The following is a 17,258-nucleotide window of genomic DNA, read 5'->3' as shown; positions in this document are numbered from 1 at the left end:
GACGCGATGATGCTGAGGCGGCTCTTCCACTCCCTCTCTTCCCTACCATCTCTAAGTCTCAACTCAAAGTTCCCACAGACGGCGCCAAGTGATAATCACGAGAAATTTAAGGTCCGCTCCCAGCAAGTGTCACTAGTACATACGCAAGTTTTGAAATTACCCTGAGCCTGAAATCACAGATAAGATCGTTAGTAGGGGACCAGGAGGGTGTCCTGGCGTAGCCCCTCCGACGCTCAAGTCAAAGACTGAGGATATAAGAGGGAGCAGCTAAGGGTGCTGCTGAAAACAATATAGTGAATGCATTATCATACGCTCAAACCTGGTATTTATAGTAGAATACATGAGCTCTTGATGTGCCTGTCTTCCTCTTGGGCTTGGGACGGGCCAGGAGATGGGCCAGAGGTAGTGAGCCCATCCCTGGGGTATCAGAAATGTATCCTTTGTGTGTCAATCCATAATCATCATATAGAGGGGAAAAACTTCAATATGTAAGAAATAACTCAATACATTAACTTTGAAGTAAAAAGATGATTTAAGTCGGATGTTGCATTTTTAGGAATTGCTGGTGAGAATTACAAAGCAAATAGCGGCTCTGTTGGTTTCGGAAAGTTACTCGTAAAGTTTTCATGCTTAGGCTGTAGGCTGTAAAAGTTCATAATATATCAATTACTAAAGACACTTTTATCTGTAGATTCTCGGAGGCACGTGCGTATTTAAACCCATGCCTCTCCCCTATTGGGAGAGGTTTATGCCATTACACCACAAGGGTGTTGACTCTTCTAAAGTGATTCTACTCACTTATATATATGTTTTCCGGTATGCCTATGTATATCATGTTTCAAGTGAGCATTTAAATTATCTTGGCATTTTAGCAGTCCATTAATAATTCTTTAGGAACTCTGTTAGTCGATTTCCAGGAAAATTTATTTTAATCAACTCCCAATGAATTTGTTTTTGTTCTTCTTTGTTCCCACTTATTCATTAAATGCAGTGACTGGAACTCCTGCATGATTGCGGGTAATTCATGTTATAGTTGGACTACAATTTATTTTCTATTTTATAGGGTGAAATGAGATTGTGTCAAGTTTAAAATCAGTAAAATTAGCTTCATTGAGAACCTCCATTCGCATAATGTTATTTGTATAAGGTAACAGTTTTGAGCTGTATTTAACCTTTGTAAACAAAAGTTTTATGTTGCTAGGAGGTATCACCATGTAGGTAAGAAGTTAACCCACTTGTGGTGTTTGGTTAGGCTTTGAAGCTAAAGCAACTCAAAAGTTTCGGGAAAAAATTTGTAGAATAGTTTTGAGACAATGTTTGGATATGAATTTTTAGATAACCAGTACTGATATGATTCACAAAAGAGTAGAAGCGCAATGATTATGTAAAAAAGGTAGAGTATACAATTATTGGTATAAAACAGTCCAGGAAAAAAATTATTATAATTATTCTGTATTAAATGATTGATTTGAAAATAAGAAACGATGCATAGTGAAAATTTGTCCATAAAGTAGATGAATGAAAACGTTTGGAATTTTTAATCCAATCAACTTGGGAGCCCAAAAAAACACACCACACCCTTCTTGTTTTGTTTTGGCATGTGGTTTTATTTGCTGGACATATTGCAGCCTGTGTGAATCTCAGTAGGTACTGTGTTAAGGTAGCCTGAAAAACTTGAAAGACAAACCTTTGCCGAATAAAATGCAGATCACAGACTGCAATCATTTTTATGGCCGAGTTTCAGTTTTCTGTTCAAAAAGAGCGAAACATAAACAGAGATCATCGTTTCTATTTTGTTGTTTTTGTAGGTTTCTGGTACTTCATCTCTGCCACAGAATGCAACTACTCCCGCAAAGAATTCACACACATTGAATCCTCTTAAGCAGAATAAGCAGCGTGAAGGTGCCAGATGGATAAGGAGCACTCAGCTTGATGAGGATGCTCGTCAAAATCAACTGGCAACCAGATCTCGATTGGAACAACAAATACAGGCTTCAATTTAGGACAGGGACAGAAAACCTCCCCGACCCTTAAGTTCTCAGTCATATTAGAAGAATATAGATGGGGCTCTCGAGGTCAAGGTTCATATTGAGAAGCAGGAAAGAAGAACGAGGAACAAGGATAGGCCTGATCGTGGTGTTTGGGCTCCTTTTCTGAGATCAGATGGATCGCATGCAAGTGATGAATCATTATCATCGAATACTTACCAAACCACCCAACTGGTGGATTCTACCGAAGGTGAGGACACAGAACAATTAATGTTTTGAATTTGATAGGTTAGGTTGCATACTTTTAAGTGAGATATTTACTTTTCTGGCCCTTATCACATCTTGGAAACTAAAGATTTAATACCACGGTGAAGATGATTTTATTTTGTGCTATCAAGTCTAAGGTAATATGTGTTAACTTTTAACTATGTGCTTTTGGCTTTTTCTGTTTTTGAAGCCGCTTTTTGGCATTTTAAGTATAAATAAAACATGTTATGGCTATGCTTGATTTCTATAAACCAAATGTGGTTGTGTGACAATGCTTCATTTTATCTGTAATGTTTGAAGGAGAAGTTATTGTATAAACGTTTTTTGGATTCTTGCATTTATGTGTTGTGAACTATTATAGGTTCCTATAGGAAAGGGGGTCGCCGTGGTTCAGCTTATAATATCAAGGATATAGATGGTTCTTCTGTGGTAGAGAGGAAATTCTCAAAACGAGGAGGTTCTTCTGGCTATGCCTCTCATGAGGTATGCTTCACAATGGGAACTAAAGTTTCCAATTACAGATTACATAATACATCATGATATTTTATGTGTGTTTTACACCCTTCGCAGAAACAAGTGTGGATCCAGAAGTCCAGTCTTGGTCCATAGATTTTCATATGGTTAGCTTCATATTGTTCAATCCATATGCGCATTTACATGCTTGTCTTCTCTATTATCTAATACTATAAAATTAGATTGACACTATTTTTTAAGAAACTTTACTCGTACTCTCTCTCTGCTCAAAAGAATGAGAATTTTTCAGTTTCCTGGCTTACCCTCTGAATTGTTACTCTTGCAGTGAAATGCTTTGGTCAAATGAGGAAATAGCATAAATCTTGTGGTGGTTGGAATTCTCATTTTCAACAGAAATTCCCGCGAGCAGGCATGCGAAATCAACAAATGTTCCCTTGGAAAACTGGAGAGGCGCTTCGATTTACCTGAATGCAACAAATACTGCCATATGTACTCAGTCAGACGAAGATATTATAGTTTGAAATAGAAGATTGCCACAAATGGAATCAAATTCACCCAGAAGTGGATATAGTCTAGTACAACAGCACCATCTCCATCAGCAGCCTATACATATTGGCACGACGGTGGATCACCAATCTTGTCTTCGATTCACTGGCCAACGACAACACTTGGCCTCTTAGAATGATCACTTTGTTCCGTTGAACTGTGGAAACAAATGTGGTATGTCACTTGCTTCCACCTTAAGTTACTGTATGTTATGTTGAGGGGTCGGCCTCCTGGCATTAGTGAATCAATGTAGTTGTTCTTAGAGTAGATACCCTGCAAGCCAACGGTTGGCTAGGGAATTTATTTACTGAAGTGCAATAAACAATCTTTATTTTAATATAATTTAACTTTTTATGGTCTTGTTATACTTTATCTTAAAATTATTTTAAAATAATCAGCAACCATTATTCTGTTTCCGTATCAGTATATTTTCGATTTCTTCACGTAATCCATTTTTATTATTAACAAGATAATTGAATCTAATTTTCAAGACTGGTTGGAAAAATTGTTCTAAATTCGGAGAAAATGATATACACACCAATGTCAGTCCTGTTGTAGGACCATAGTATGCAAGCTAAAGTGTGATGTGCTCGCTTCTATGTTAAATGAACTGTAGGAACAGTTTGAGGAAATTTTGAATGCTGCTGACATTCGAATGCACGTGCAAGAGTTGCAAGGTGCATGAAACTCATACGATGATGCACACTACTTTCAAGGAGCTCATGACTACACACATGCAAGATGGGGCTCTAGCCCATGAGCATGGTGTACATATGACTGTGCTTATTGAGAATGTGGTGGGCCTGGAATATGTGATTCCTAACGAATTAATCGATAACATCAATTTGTTGTCTTTCTATTTCTCATTTGACGGGGTTATTGTGAACTTCAAGTTTAATAAGATATTTGATAGCCTTGAAGAGCTAGTCAATATGCTTATGACTTATGAGATCACCATAAATTATGAAAAATTGTTGTTTTTATAATGGGCCTTTCGTCGGACTAAAATGACCCACAAGGTAAGGGAAAGAAATGTTTCGTCCCTCACAAGAAAAACAATCCCAATAAGAGGAAAACTCTGAAAGACACTTAAAAAGCCTACAAAGCCCGATAAGTTAGAACATATTTATTTCACTGCAAGAAGTCCGGACATAAGAAATTATATGCGCCAGAAATGTTCTGGAAATAATAAGTGAATGTCCAAGTACACACAATTTCAACTACAAAAGAAAGTTAGATGATCCAAATCTCGCACAATATGGCACGCTAGACTATGTCACATTTCTCAAAGAAGAATGTACAAACTAGTGGGAGAAGACATGTTTGACTTGTCAGACATAAATTCTCTACCTACTTGTAAATCTTGTCTAAAAAGAAAAATGACAAAGACTCCATTCGAGGGAAACTTGAAACATGCGCATGGTCTACTGGATTTGATCCACACAGACGTTTGTCGCCTGCTAAGTGTTAGCAAAAAATATGGGCAATCCTACTTCCTTATCTTTACTGATGACCATTCGAGGTATGAGTATGTTTATTTGATAAAACACAAATCTGAAGCATTTGAAAGGTACAAAGGATCTGATCTGAAGTAGAAAAACAACTAGAAAGAAGTATTAAGACACTTCGATCTGATCGAGATGGTAAATACTTAAGTGCTGAATTTTTGGATTATCTAAAAGAGAATGAGATTCTATCACAGTGGACTCCACCAGCAACACCACAATTGAATGGTTTTTCTGAACGTCGTAATCAAACCTTGTTGGACATGGTTCGATCTATGATGGGATTTACTGAATTGCCTACGTAGTTTTGGGGCTTTGCGTTTGAAACTGTGGCACTGTTGTTGAATAATGTTCATACTAAACCAGTGGATAAAACACCATATGAGATATGGATGGGAAAAACTCCCAAATATTCTTACATGAGAATATGAGGATGTCCTGCTTACGTGAAGCAGACAGTGGGAGACAAATTGGATAGTAGATCCACTTTGTGCTACTTTTTAGGATATCCAAAGAATTTTGTTGGGTATTATTTCCATCGTCCCAATGAAGCAAAAGTGTTTGTTTCAAGAAATGCCACCTTTTTGGAAAAGGAATTTCTATTAGATAGAAAAGGCAAGATGATAGAACTTGAAGAAATTCAAGATAGTCCCTCAACCGTAGAAGTTTAACCCATTTCCCAAGAACCAGTAGTTGAAATACAAGTTCTTAGGAGGTCTGATAGGGTTATTAAACCACCTGCAAGAGATACGCTTATTCATGAACAAAGCCAAGATGAGCATTGTGTTGGATGTGATCCAATGAATTTCAAAGAAGCAATATCTGATACTGATTCAACCAAATGGCTTGAAGCCATGCAGTCAGAAATGGACTCTATGTATTCAAACCAAGTCTGGACATTGATGGATCAACCTGAGGGAATCGTTCCTATAGGGTGCAAATGGATCTACAAAAGAAAGCTTGGGGTGAATGGGAAGGTAGTGACCTTCAAAGCAAGGCTGGTTGCAAAAGATTATACTCAAAGGCAAGGAGTTGACTATGAGGAAACTTTTTCACTAGTTGCTATGTTTAAGTCCATTAGAATACTACTAGCCATAGCATCATGGTATGACTATGAGATATGACAAATGGATGCAAAGACTGTATTTCTCAATGGAGACATTAGAAAGGAAATTTATATGTCTCAACCTGAGGGATACACATTAGTAGGAAGTGAGCATAAGGTATGCAAAATTCGGAGATCAATATATGGTCTCAAGCAGGAGTCAAGGAGTTGGAACCTCAGATTTGATAGCACTATCAAAGAGTTTGGTTTTGCTAAGAATCCTGAGGAACCATGTGTGTACAAGAAAGTTAGTGGGAGTGCAGTGACATTCCTGGTACTTTATGTTGATGATATCTTGCACATTGAGAATGATGTAGGATTATTGCAATCAACTAAAGAATGGTTAGCAAGTAAATTCTCCATGAAAGACATGGGTGAAGCATCATATGTATTAGGAATACAAATCTATAGAGATAGATCAAAAGGATGCTGGGGCTCACCCAAGAAATTTATATCAATACCATTCTAAATAGATTCTCTATGGAAGAGTCCAAGAGATGATACTTACCAATGTGTCATGGTGTTACTCTATCTAATGCAATATGCTCCAAGACTGATGAAGAGATAGAGATGATGACACGTATCCATATGCGTCAGCTATTGGTAGTATCATGTATGGTACGATATCGACACGTCCTGATGTTGCTTACGCTCTGAGTTTTACAAGCAGATATCAGGCGAACCCTGGTGCAATGCATTGGAAGACCATGAAAGATATTCTTAAGTACTTGAGAAGAACTAAGAACTTGTTCATGGTCTAAGGGGGTGATGAATTAAAATTGGAAGGCTACACTGATTCTAGCTTCCAGTGTGACGTAGATGATTCGAAATCGACCTATGGTTTTGTATTCATGCTATATGGTGCGACTGTCTCTTGGAAAGGTTCCAAGCAAGACACCGTTGCGGATTCCACCACTGAAGCTGAATATATTGTTGCATCTGATGCGGCCAAAGAGGTAGTTTGGATGAGGAATTTTGTCCAAGAGTTGGGCGTTATTCCTAATGGAGTTGATCCAGTCCCGTTGTACTGGGACAACACTGGTGCCATTGCGCAAGCAAAGGAACCAAGGTCTCATCAGCGATCCAAACATGTACTGAGGATGTGGGGACCCGGACACTAATCACGTTCTTAATCGTCATTGGGACTATTTAATCAATTATAATAAACATGGTCTAATTTTTTTTAAAAAAAAATTGCGGAACGTAATGGTATTCAATCTAATGTACATATCAGTATCAAAGTACAAGTCTTGTACGACAAACATCAAACTTAAACTAAGGTTCAACAACTAAATGTCAAGTGTTGAATCATATCCACAACAACGTCAAAGTCCGTAGTCTCCACTCTAATCACGATCTCTCATCATCTCCTCGACCCCGATCATGTCCCACATGTTGCCATGCACACATACAAACACGACAACAGCCGGATAACTCCGGTGAGAAATACATCCCAGTATAAATCAACGAAACATTCAATCATATAAACAATGTAAAAGCATGTAACAAATATCAGTAACATGTATCAAAATCTGAAATATAACCAACATAAAATCGTCAATCAAACTCGTGACTCCACGTTTCAGACTAGACTCATTCATAGTCTAGGGATCCCGATTTCCAGACGTTGGTATTCCATATCGAACATCAGTAATATAAGAAACTCCAATTCTATCCACTTCGATATAACCAAACATCCGGTGTCTTGACCTATTTCTCACAGACTTTGGCACTTTCCCCAAATCACTATCCTGTGACAATGTGCAATGTGTCAGTAACGATTCCATCACTATCCGGTACCTATGTCACAAGATCACTCGTCTAATACTGGTCTAATACCTGCTTTCTATAAATCAATAGAAAAAGCATATCAATTCAAATCAATGCACACAATAACAATAAGTATGTGATTTAGGGAAACTCAATTATGTCATACTCGAGTCGTTCTCCAGGTACCACATTGACTTATACCTTTCTTTTATTGCAGTTCTAACGACGTTCCTGTCGGGAATTCCAAGTCTGTCAATATTCAATCTGGTAATGACAATATCAAGTAGTACAATATCAATACACTACTCAATTCAATACCAATCTGATCAATCTGGATTTAACTCAAAATCAACGGCATAACGGAACAATCTGATAATAATTGCAATCCATAACTGATATCCAACACAATCTGAAATAAACCAATAATCCAAATCTATCCGATATCAATCCATATATTCTGAAAATTTATAACAATTCCATAATCAATCTGTTTCTCAATCTGACTTCAATTCTATGATGTCTAACATGTCAAGAACATCATATATGAATCTTATCTGATTCTGGCAATACCGTAATTTCAAGACATATCAAAACTTAATAAAACTTTCGTCCAGTTGTATCCTGCGTCGATAGGAATACAGTACTGAATTCGGATTCAAAATCTAACGGACGGATTTCTTGCAATATGAGTTCTAGATCAAGAATTGAAAATCTTCTCTAAATCTTTTGATTTCTTCCTCTGAACATTTGAATAATTTTAGTATACATACATACATACATACATACATACATACATATATATATATATATAGACACACACATTGCATAAGGGACCAAGTGTCGATTTTCCCTTCTGCATGCCTCGCGCATATGTGCGCCTTAGCTTCGCGCATATGCGCGAGACCTACTGTCTCGACATGTAACTTCCTCGGCAGCTCGCGCATATGCTCGCCTCATATCCGCGCATATGCGCGAGGTTCTCTGGACTCGGTAGATAGCTCTTGCACACCTCGCGCATATGCACGCACACTCTCCGTGCATATGCGCGAGGCCCTCTGCCCATCTCGCACATTTGCGCGGATCGTGTCGCGCATATGCGCGAGGGGTACTGTTTCTTGCACATACATCATCTCATGCTGAATAAAATCGTCACGATTAATCCTCTCATAATCATATCAAATCATAAATCAATAATTACAGATCACCAAGATAAAATTCTCGGGCATTACAGAGGAAGTTCCACATCATACGGGATATAGTGGGAAGAGGAGACATATCAGTTGAAAGAGTTCCCTCTGCAGATAATGTTGCTGATCCACTTACAAAGCCCTTGACAAGACCATTGTTTGAAAAGCATCGCGAAGCAATGGGATTAAGGGTAGTTGGCTCTAGGGCAAGTGGGAGATTGTTAGAGTAGATGCCCTGCAAGCCAACGGTTGGCTAGAGAATTTGTTGACTCAAGTGAAATAAACAATATTTATTTTAATATAATTTAACTTTTTATGGTCTTGTTATACTTTATCTGTATACCTATGCAAATAGCATAGATAAAGTCCTTGATTATGCTTTAATACAAATGAATCGTAATTCGATGTTGAAACTCATTTGTAAACACTGCATATTCTAAATTCGTTCCTAGTCGATTCAGCCGCCTAAAACAGGGATAAAGGCCGCTTGAGCTCGAGACTAGCATCTGTGATGTTGTGTACTGCGTTTCTTGGTAAGGGCATAGAGATGTCCAAACATGCAGATGGGTAGTCATATGATGATTATACCGAACAACCCTCCCTCGAACTTTCCAAGTGGTTATCATTCATCGAGAGGATAAGTCCGTGGTTATGATTGTACACCATTAGTCCTTACGACCCGGGACAACACTGAGGCTCTATACTCTAGGGCTGTGATTTGACTCGTTTACCGGCTCTAGGAGAGTCATCAGGTGGCGAGGTTGGGTACAGTTGCGACACATATAAGAGCCATTGCATTGTAGTGGGGGATTCACCGCTAGGGGTGTCAATCGGGTGGGTTGGGTCGGGTTTCGGGTCAATCCACGAATTTTTTTTTCCAACCCGAACCCGACTCAACCCGCATAACCCGTCTAACCCAAATATTATTTATTTTTTTAAAAAAATTAATTAAAAAAATTCGAAAAAATAAAAATAATAATAATATGTCATATAGCTAACATTTCTAATAATATCCTCACAAGTTTCTCATTAAGAATGTGTAATGTTGTGATTGTGTCTAATAAAATTTTAGTTGTCTATGTGTAGTATTAATTTTTCAACACAATAATTAGATAAATATTCAAAACACATAATGATAATAATAACATTTAAGAGTTCGAACAGCGCTTGATAAAAGAAAACGGTGCATGTAAATCTCTGCAGCAAACATATGATTGAGACATCTTGGATCCTTCTGTAGAATCTTTTTGTTGTATTTGCTGGGAGCTCATAAATCAAAACATTTAACCTTCCAACCGGGTCATCTTCCAAAACATAACCGGCACTTCCTGAGATTCAATTGATAGACATATTAAGCATGATTATAAGTTCAAGTTAACAATATCTCAAAAGAAGTGGAAGCTCGTCAACTGAACTAGTAGATATATGTTCAAATTTTAAAAAAAAAACATTGAAAATTACCCAGTCAGGTGTTTTTTTATCCTAACAATTTGATGTCATGTCAAGTCAAACAGTACGAGTTATTCTTTCTACTGGGAATACCTTTAGAATTTTAAAAAATTGAAGAGCTAGCAACAAAGTATAAAACATGACAATGGGGCATGCACTCATTTTTTTTTCGTAGAACACAAATCAATTTTTGGAAAACACATTTCAAAACAATCGAATATATGTACACTTTTAATTAACTCCCAAAGTAGTCCAAACAGACTCTCTAACACAAATACCCAGAAGAATTGCTTCATAGGCTTTAACAACAGCTTGCACAAAAACAAAACTCGTTAACTTACCATTAGCAACTTTAGGATCTAATGAATACATACAAATACCCAGAAGACATGCTTCAATCATCCGTTGCAGCATTGTTTGATCCAGGATCCTCATTTATGAATAAATTCATAACACTTTCAGTCAAATCATCCAACCTCACCTCAGTAGTTTCTAAAAAAATAAGATATTAGTAAAACAGATAACTCTAAAATGAAAATAACAAGAAGAATCACTAACCTTTCTGTCCAACTAACCAATCTCTACAACAAACCAACGCCTTAACAACATCAGGCTTCATTGCACTACGATATTGGTCAAGTATCCTACCACCCGTACTAAAATCTGATTCAGAAACAACTGTAGAAGTTGGAACACTCAAAATATCTCTGGCCATTTGTGCAAGTTCAGGATACCTAAATTGGTAAGCTTTTTCCAAAATGCAAGAACATCACAATTTGAAGATCTGTCAATTTTTGGTTCATCCAAATAAAGATCCAATTGACTCTTTTGAACTCTGTCATTTAATTCTGTTATTTGAAATGTGTCAAATTCCTACATCATAAATTAAATGTATTGGTAACGAAAAGTAAAAAAATAGTGAGAAAAAGAAAAAATTATCATAAATACCTTGAAAACATCCATGCATCCACTGTCTGAATTTAGAGGAAGAGAAGCATTATCGTCAATGCCACTGTGAGAACTCGTAGATGTGTTGCTACTACTTGATTTAGAAGCAAGGCCCATATATTCCTCAAACAAAGAAACTAATTTAGACTTCACCAGACTCAATTCGTTACTACCATGTCCGTATAACTTGTTGTAACAAAACTCAACAAACTGCATCTTGAACCTCGGATCAACTATCACAGCAATGGACAACAAAATGTTATAATCTTTCCAGTACTTGTCAAATTTCTGAAACATTCGATTGGCCATTGATCTCATGAAATCATCAGAGCTTTGCAAGGCTTGACTTAATGTCAATTGAACCGTAAAGACACGAGGAAAATAAAGGTTGGCAGTAGGATATTTCACCCCAGAAAACAAAGTTGTTGTCTCATAGAAAACCTCAAGAAATTTGCATATTTTTTCGGCTTGAACCCACTCGTCAACCAATGGACAGTGTGTGAAATTAGTATCAGTCAATTTCAAATGATTAAAAGCACGTCGATAATATATGGCACTAGAAAGCATCAAATACGTAGAATTCCATCTAGTAGGAACATCTTGCCTAAGTGATTTCTTATGATCCAGCGAAGTTTGGGTAACATATTCTACAAACTTTTTCTTTCTCACTTGACTGCCTTTTACATACTTTACACATTCACGAATCTTATCAACGGAATGATCAATTATTTTCAAACATTCTTGGACAATTAAATTGAGAATGTGTGCACAACAATGAACATGCAAAAATTCGCCACCATTCACTAATGAACAATTTAAACTAAGATGATCCCTTAAAAGGCCAACAAACACATCATTTGCAGTGGCATTGTCCAACGTAATTGTGAAAACCTTTCTCTGAATTCCCCAAGCATTCAATAAGCTATTGATTTTATCACACAATGCAATACCAGAGTGAGGTGGAGGCATGTAAGAGAAGTTGATAATCCTTTTTTGCAATACCCAATTAGAATCAATGAAATGCGCTTTCAAACATACATAGCCATCAGTGGCAATAGAAGTCCACAAATCAGAAGTGAAACAAATTTTTCCAGGGCATGAACGCATTTCTTGAGCTAGTCTATTGTATTCATTTTTATGCATCTTGAGAATATCAGTCTTTGTGGTGTTTCTAGTGAAATGATTGACTTGAGGTTCCAAATATGTAAAAATTGATCTAATTGCCTCATATTCCACAAACTGAAACGGCAAATCATGTCTCACAATTGCTAATATTAGCAACTCTCTAAGTCTTTCTTGGCTGAACTTTTGTGACCTTATGGCAAGACTTTTATCGTCTTGTTCTAACAAAGCCTGAGCAATATCACGAGTTCTCTGTCTAGGACACTGTTTGAGAATATGACGTTGGAGATTACCTGTCCCCATGCTACTGTCGGCTTTGTACGTAGTCCCACATGCTTTACATTTGCAGCGCTTTTCTTCTCCTGCTACTTTTGGAAGCATCTCAAAATATTGCCACCATTGTGATTTTAAAGGTCTCTTTCGTTTAACACTTCCGGAGGCCCAACCTTGCAAGTTAGTACCTGTTTCTTCATCAACATCTAAATCCAACACATGTACACCCTCCACACTATCCTCCTCGTGAACAAGACCAATTGGTTCTGAACTCATTCTATCAATTAAAAGGCATAACAATATTATTAGCTACAAGCAAAAAATTAACAATTCCTTCAAAACAAGTCACAACATGAGAAAAATAAACAAGGCACTGACGTAAATACGTGGGGTATAAATCATAGGAGGAATCCAATGCACAATTGCAGCTAAATTAAAGCATCGTAGTTGGTTAGCATATTCTGAGAAAATTGTGGACTACAGTGGACCGCCTAAGCTTTCGTCTCAACTAATTATCCAATTGGGTGCTAGCTAGAGATATATTAATCTGGTGAAACATTACATCACTAAATTATCAGGCTGGTTTATTAACCAGTGGAAGATTACTACTCCAACCTGTATATATCACTGATGTAAATACGTGGGGTATAAATCATAGGAGGAAGCCACCTAAGAAAACATGATGTCCTTCACAATTAAGATTTGCACACGCTCATTAGTACTAGCCAACAAGATATATGGTAGGCCGTTGGATTAATACTCAAATTCAGGACAAATTAGTAGACTAATTAAACACTTATTTTCCATAGAAACGATTTTTGCTCATTTTGTATGAAAACTTGAAACAATAATTGAGATGATTGAGAGAAGGTCCGAGTGTAGTCAAGTAATTAACTGGATATCAAACAAATAAAATCAAAAGATTGACCCATTTGTAACAGATGTTGAATTTCAGCATATAAAAAGTTTTGAATAAAAATTTAAAAATGAGGAAATAAGTGAGAGAAAGTGGTCTGTACTGTCATATTTGGCTAAATATTTAACAAAACTCACTTCGTTCACCTGGATGGCTGGAAGAGAAGCAGATTAGCCGTGAAGCGGTGAAGGCTTTCACTTGGACTCTTGAGTGAGAAGCGGAGAAAGATACATCATATGCCTGGAGGCTGGACGAGATAGAAATGAGAAGTCAACAAGGGTTAATCTTTAGATACATTAGAGAATTAATGGGTTGGGCTTTATTTTAGTTTAGAAAGGGAGAAACCATGGGCCTAGAAAATAGTTGTGTAAATTGCAAAACTTTCTTTTTTTAAAAAAAAAAACATGATGGGTCGGGTGGGTCGGGTGGGTTCGGGTCACTGGGTGACCTGATATTTTTTTCAGGTCAACTTGGGTCAACCCGAACCCACCCGGGAAATTTTTTTTTTTCGGGTTTGCATTCGGGTCCGACTCGATTCGACCCGAACCCGAAAATCATAAACCCAAACCTGATATTTTTCGTGTCGTCTCGTGTCGGGTTAGCGTGTCGGGTTCATTTTTGACACCCCTATTCACCGCTCACCTGCAGGTGTGGATATCCTATGTGATCTGATGTAATAATAGTACATGGAATCTCTGGCCAGAGTATGAAATGTACGTTAGAGAAGGAGTTCTCCAATAGTACACGCGATGCCACTATTAAAGTTATCATATTATGATCGAATTAATATGCAACCCTCGATGAACCAATGGTTGTAGATTCGATCGGGATATATGAGATGAAGGGACCGTACTGTACGTTAATCATAATCGACTGGTTCTTGCAGGCACTATCAGTGATACCTAGGGGATCATGGGGCGATGCTACTAGACGCTCTTACCATGATCCGATGGGTGCAATCAGAAATGAGTTCTGACATTCTTGATCAAGGTGTTGATGAAAAGAATGAGGCTAACTAGGATAAGCCCAAATAAAAGACTATGTCCTGAATCACAAAGAGTTGTGAACTCATGGCTAGCTGTATCCCTGAACCATTGAAGGTCACACAAGCACTGAATCGTTTATTCCCGTTGAGAGAATAAATTCAAGGAGTTGAATTTATATTATGATATAGTAAATTCAAGGAGTTGAATTTATGATTATTAAATTTTGAGAAAAATAAATTCAAGTAGTTGAATTTATGAGATAGTAAATTCAAGAAGTTGAATTTATGAATTTATAAAATTTGGGAGAATAAATTCAAAGAGTTGAATTTATGAAATCTGAGAATTTAATTTATTAAACTCAAAAGTTGGGTTTATTAAATATTAAATTTTGGAGGTGATAAATTCAAGGAGTTGAATTTATAATTTAAATATTAAATTCAAATGTTGAATTTATAATTGATTTAGTTTATTAAACTCAAAAGTCGAGTTTATTAAATATTAAATTAAATATAGTGATAATATGTTTGATGGGCTTGTAGAAGTACAAGTTCAACATACTAAATAATTAAAGTTATTAATGAAATTTGATTAATTAATTAAACTAGTTGGACTAGCCCAATTAATTAATCAAGCACATTAATGTTAATTATAGAATTTAGGTTAAGGGACTTGTTTTTAAGGAAATAAAAAGTTGACCCAGCCTCCAATTCTCAAGAGTGATGAACGAGAAGTACATCCAAAAATCCCTCCAAATTATTTTGGCAATTTTTCAAGAAAAAGAGATTTGAGTTCTCTCTCAAATTTTTAATCTCCAACGTAAAAACTTCTCTCAATTTTCTAGTGCAAATTGGAAGATGAATAGATCAACTAGTCGTCGACCTGATTAGAAGAAAAAGAAAGGAGTCTCTTGAAGAAAGTTCGTAGGGATTCATCAAGAGCTAGATCCGTCATACCGGATTAGTTAGAACCAAGTGATTTAATCACCAAAGGTGTAAAATTTCGACACCCTATGAATATTTTTGTTAAAATCATACGAGCGCTCAAAGCAAAACATATTTCGATTGTCAAAATAAATAAAATTTTTAAAACTTCCGCTGCGTTTGGACGTTTAGAAAACCAAGATTCAATAGTTGTATACCCTGGTTAGCGTCGTGGTTACCGTCATGGCCTGTGTATTTCATTATTGCGGCTGCAATATCCAATTGCAAAATCTAAGGGGGAATTGGTGGTCAGTCCCCAAGTGAAACAATTCTTAAGCCTAGCTCCCTGGAGATAGAAAAGACTTTTTATATCCCAAATTTACCCTTTTACTTTATATATTTTAATTGATCCTCGCGCTTTCGAAAATGGTATCAGAGCGTATGGTTAATTTATTTCAAACACAAATTTTATTATTACTAGTAACTAAATGTATGAGAAGGAGACTTTCGAAAAAATTATGAATCCGAACTACGGTTCGAGAAAAATAATTTACAAGGGATATTCCAAAATTTTGGAATATAAACAAGTGCATCTAACTATTGTTAGATCTCAGGAGCCGGAAGGGAAGCATCAGCATCCTCAGGTAAAATATCAGGTAAAGTTATGATTCAGAACAATAAGTTTCTGGAGATAGTACCCGATTCCTCTAAGCTATCGTCAGATCTTAGAGAGATCCAGAAAACGGTACAAAGTTATGGCACTTTGCTATATTATGTACCTCAAAGAGTTGAGAAAATCCTAGAGAAACAAGAAAAAATTCTTGTAACCTTAAAGGATATTCAAACAAGAATTCAGAGACTAGAACAACAACCAAGTTCTAGTAGACGTACTTCAGGAGGTTGGTTACCACCATCCTTTGGTACCGAACCTTTGTTACATCAACAAGGAAAGGCCAGAGTGGTGTCAAAACCTTTAACTGAAGAAGAAAAGATGATCAATTTAATCAAGTCTGTCTCAGAAAAGAAATTGATCTGATGACAACTTTAGAAAGGATTGGTTTGGAGGATCTACAAGAGCTTGCGGAATCTTTCGCAAATCTCAAAGTAGTAGATCTAAAGATGAACACAGCAGTAGGTGAAACATCACCTGCAATAACCTGGTCATCCTCTCAGGAACCACTAAGGGAAAGTATGGGTTCTCATAATGTAAATATGAGAGAATCTCAGACTGATTTTCATACTGGTGGAGGATCACACCCAGCGGGAACAAGGGCAAGGAGAACTCAAATTCCTTTGCACCAAACACCCTATGGGAAAACAGTTTTAGATCTTATACATCCTTACGGGGTTATGCTTAACCTTGATGTATTGGACTTCAAAAACAGAGAAGATCTCATAGACGATTGGACATCTGCTATGAGAATTGCAGCAGAAACACTTGATCTCAACAAAGAGGGATTCATTAAACTTTTGGAAATGAGTTATGGGATCAATGAAAATTGCTTGGGACATGACTTCATCAGACATGAAAGAGTCAGTCCTAGTTGGAGAATCTCTTAGTGAGATCGCTGGAAATATGGCTACCCTATTCAAAGCACATTTTATAGGGGTAGACTATTTCAACAGTCAAGATACAAAGAAGAAGAAGAAATACACTCAAGCTCTGTATAGTCTTGAACTACAGGACATATGTTTGGTGGATGAATACATTATGTTATTCACTAAATATAGATGGAGTTCAGGAGTCGAAGAAGATATAGCTATGCAGCTTTTCTTCGCAAAAATTCCAAGCCCTTGGAGAG

The 17,258-nt window shown here is 36.9% G+C and overlaps 1 protein-coding gene across 1 annotated transcript; it reads left to right on the top strand.

Moving 5' to 3' along the window:
- The first annotated feature begins 721 nt into the window (after positions 1 to 721).
- LOC140810235 (uncharacterized) lies at positions 722 to 15,722 on the top strand. Its single transcript, XM_073168108.1, has 8 exons — positions 722 to 816; positions 992 to 1,017; positions 1,629 to 1,660; positions 1,809 to 1,958; positions 2,055 to 2,238; positions 2,617 to 2,738; positions 2,826 to 3,527; positions 15,667 to 15,722. Exons 1-7 carry the CDS (start codon positions 722 to 724, stop codon positions 2,862 to 2,864), a joined length of 648 nt encoding a protein of 215 aa, XP_073024209.1. The 3' UTR covers positions 2,865 to 3,527; positions 15,667 to 15,722.
- The last annotated feature ends 1,536 nt before the right edge of the window (positions 15,723 to 17,258 follow it).

The sequence above is a fragment of the Primulina eburnea genome, chromosome 13 (assembly GCF_022965805.1).
Source record: "Primulina eburnea isolate SZY01 chromosome 13, ASM2296580v1, whole genome shotgun sequence".
Classification (NCBI taxonomy): Eukaryota; Viridiplantae; Streptophyta; class Magnoliopsida; order Lamiales; family Gesneriaceae; genus Primulina; species Primulina eburnea.
Note: the sequence above shows the minus strand (reverse complement) of the source record. Positions and strands in the feature narration are given on the sequence as shown.

What these genes read in the sequence shown, in the direction of transcription:
- LOC140810235 (XM_073168108.1), top strand. Translation starts at nt 722, where the DNA reads ATGCCTCTCCCCTATTGGGAGAGGTTTATGCCATTACACCACAAGGGT. An exon ending in ACTTATATATATGTTTTCCG is followed by an intron (nt 817 to 991) that starts GTATGCCTATGT and finishes CATTAAATGCAG; the next exon opens with TGACTGGAACTCCTGCATGA. An exon ending in CTGGCTATGCCTCTCATGAG is followed by an intron (nt 2,739 to 2,825) that starts GTATGCTTCACA and finishes CACCCTTCGCAG; the next exon opens with AAACAAGTGTGGATCCAGAA.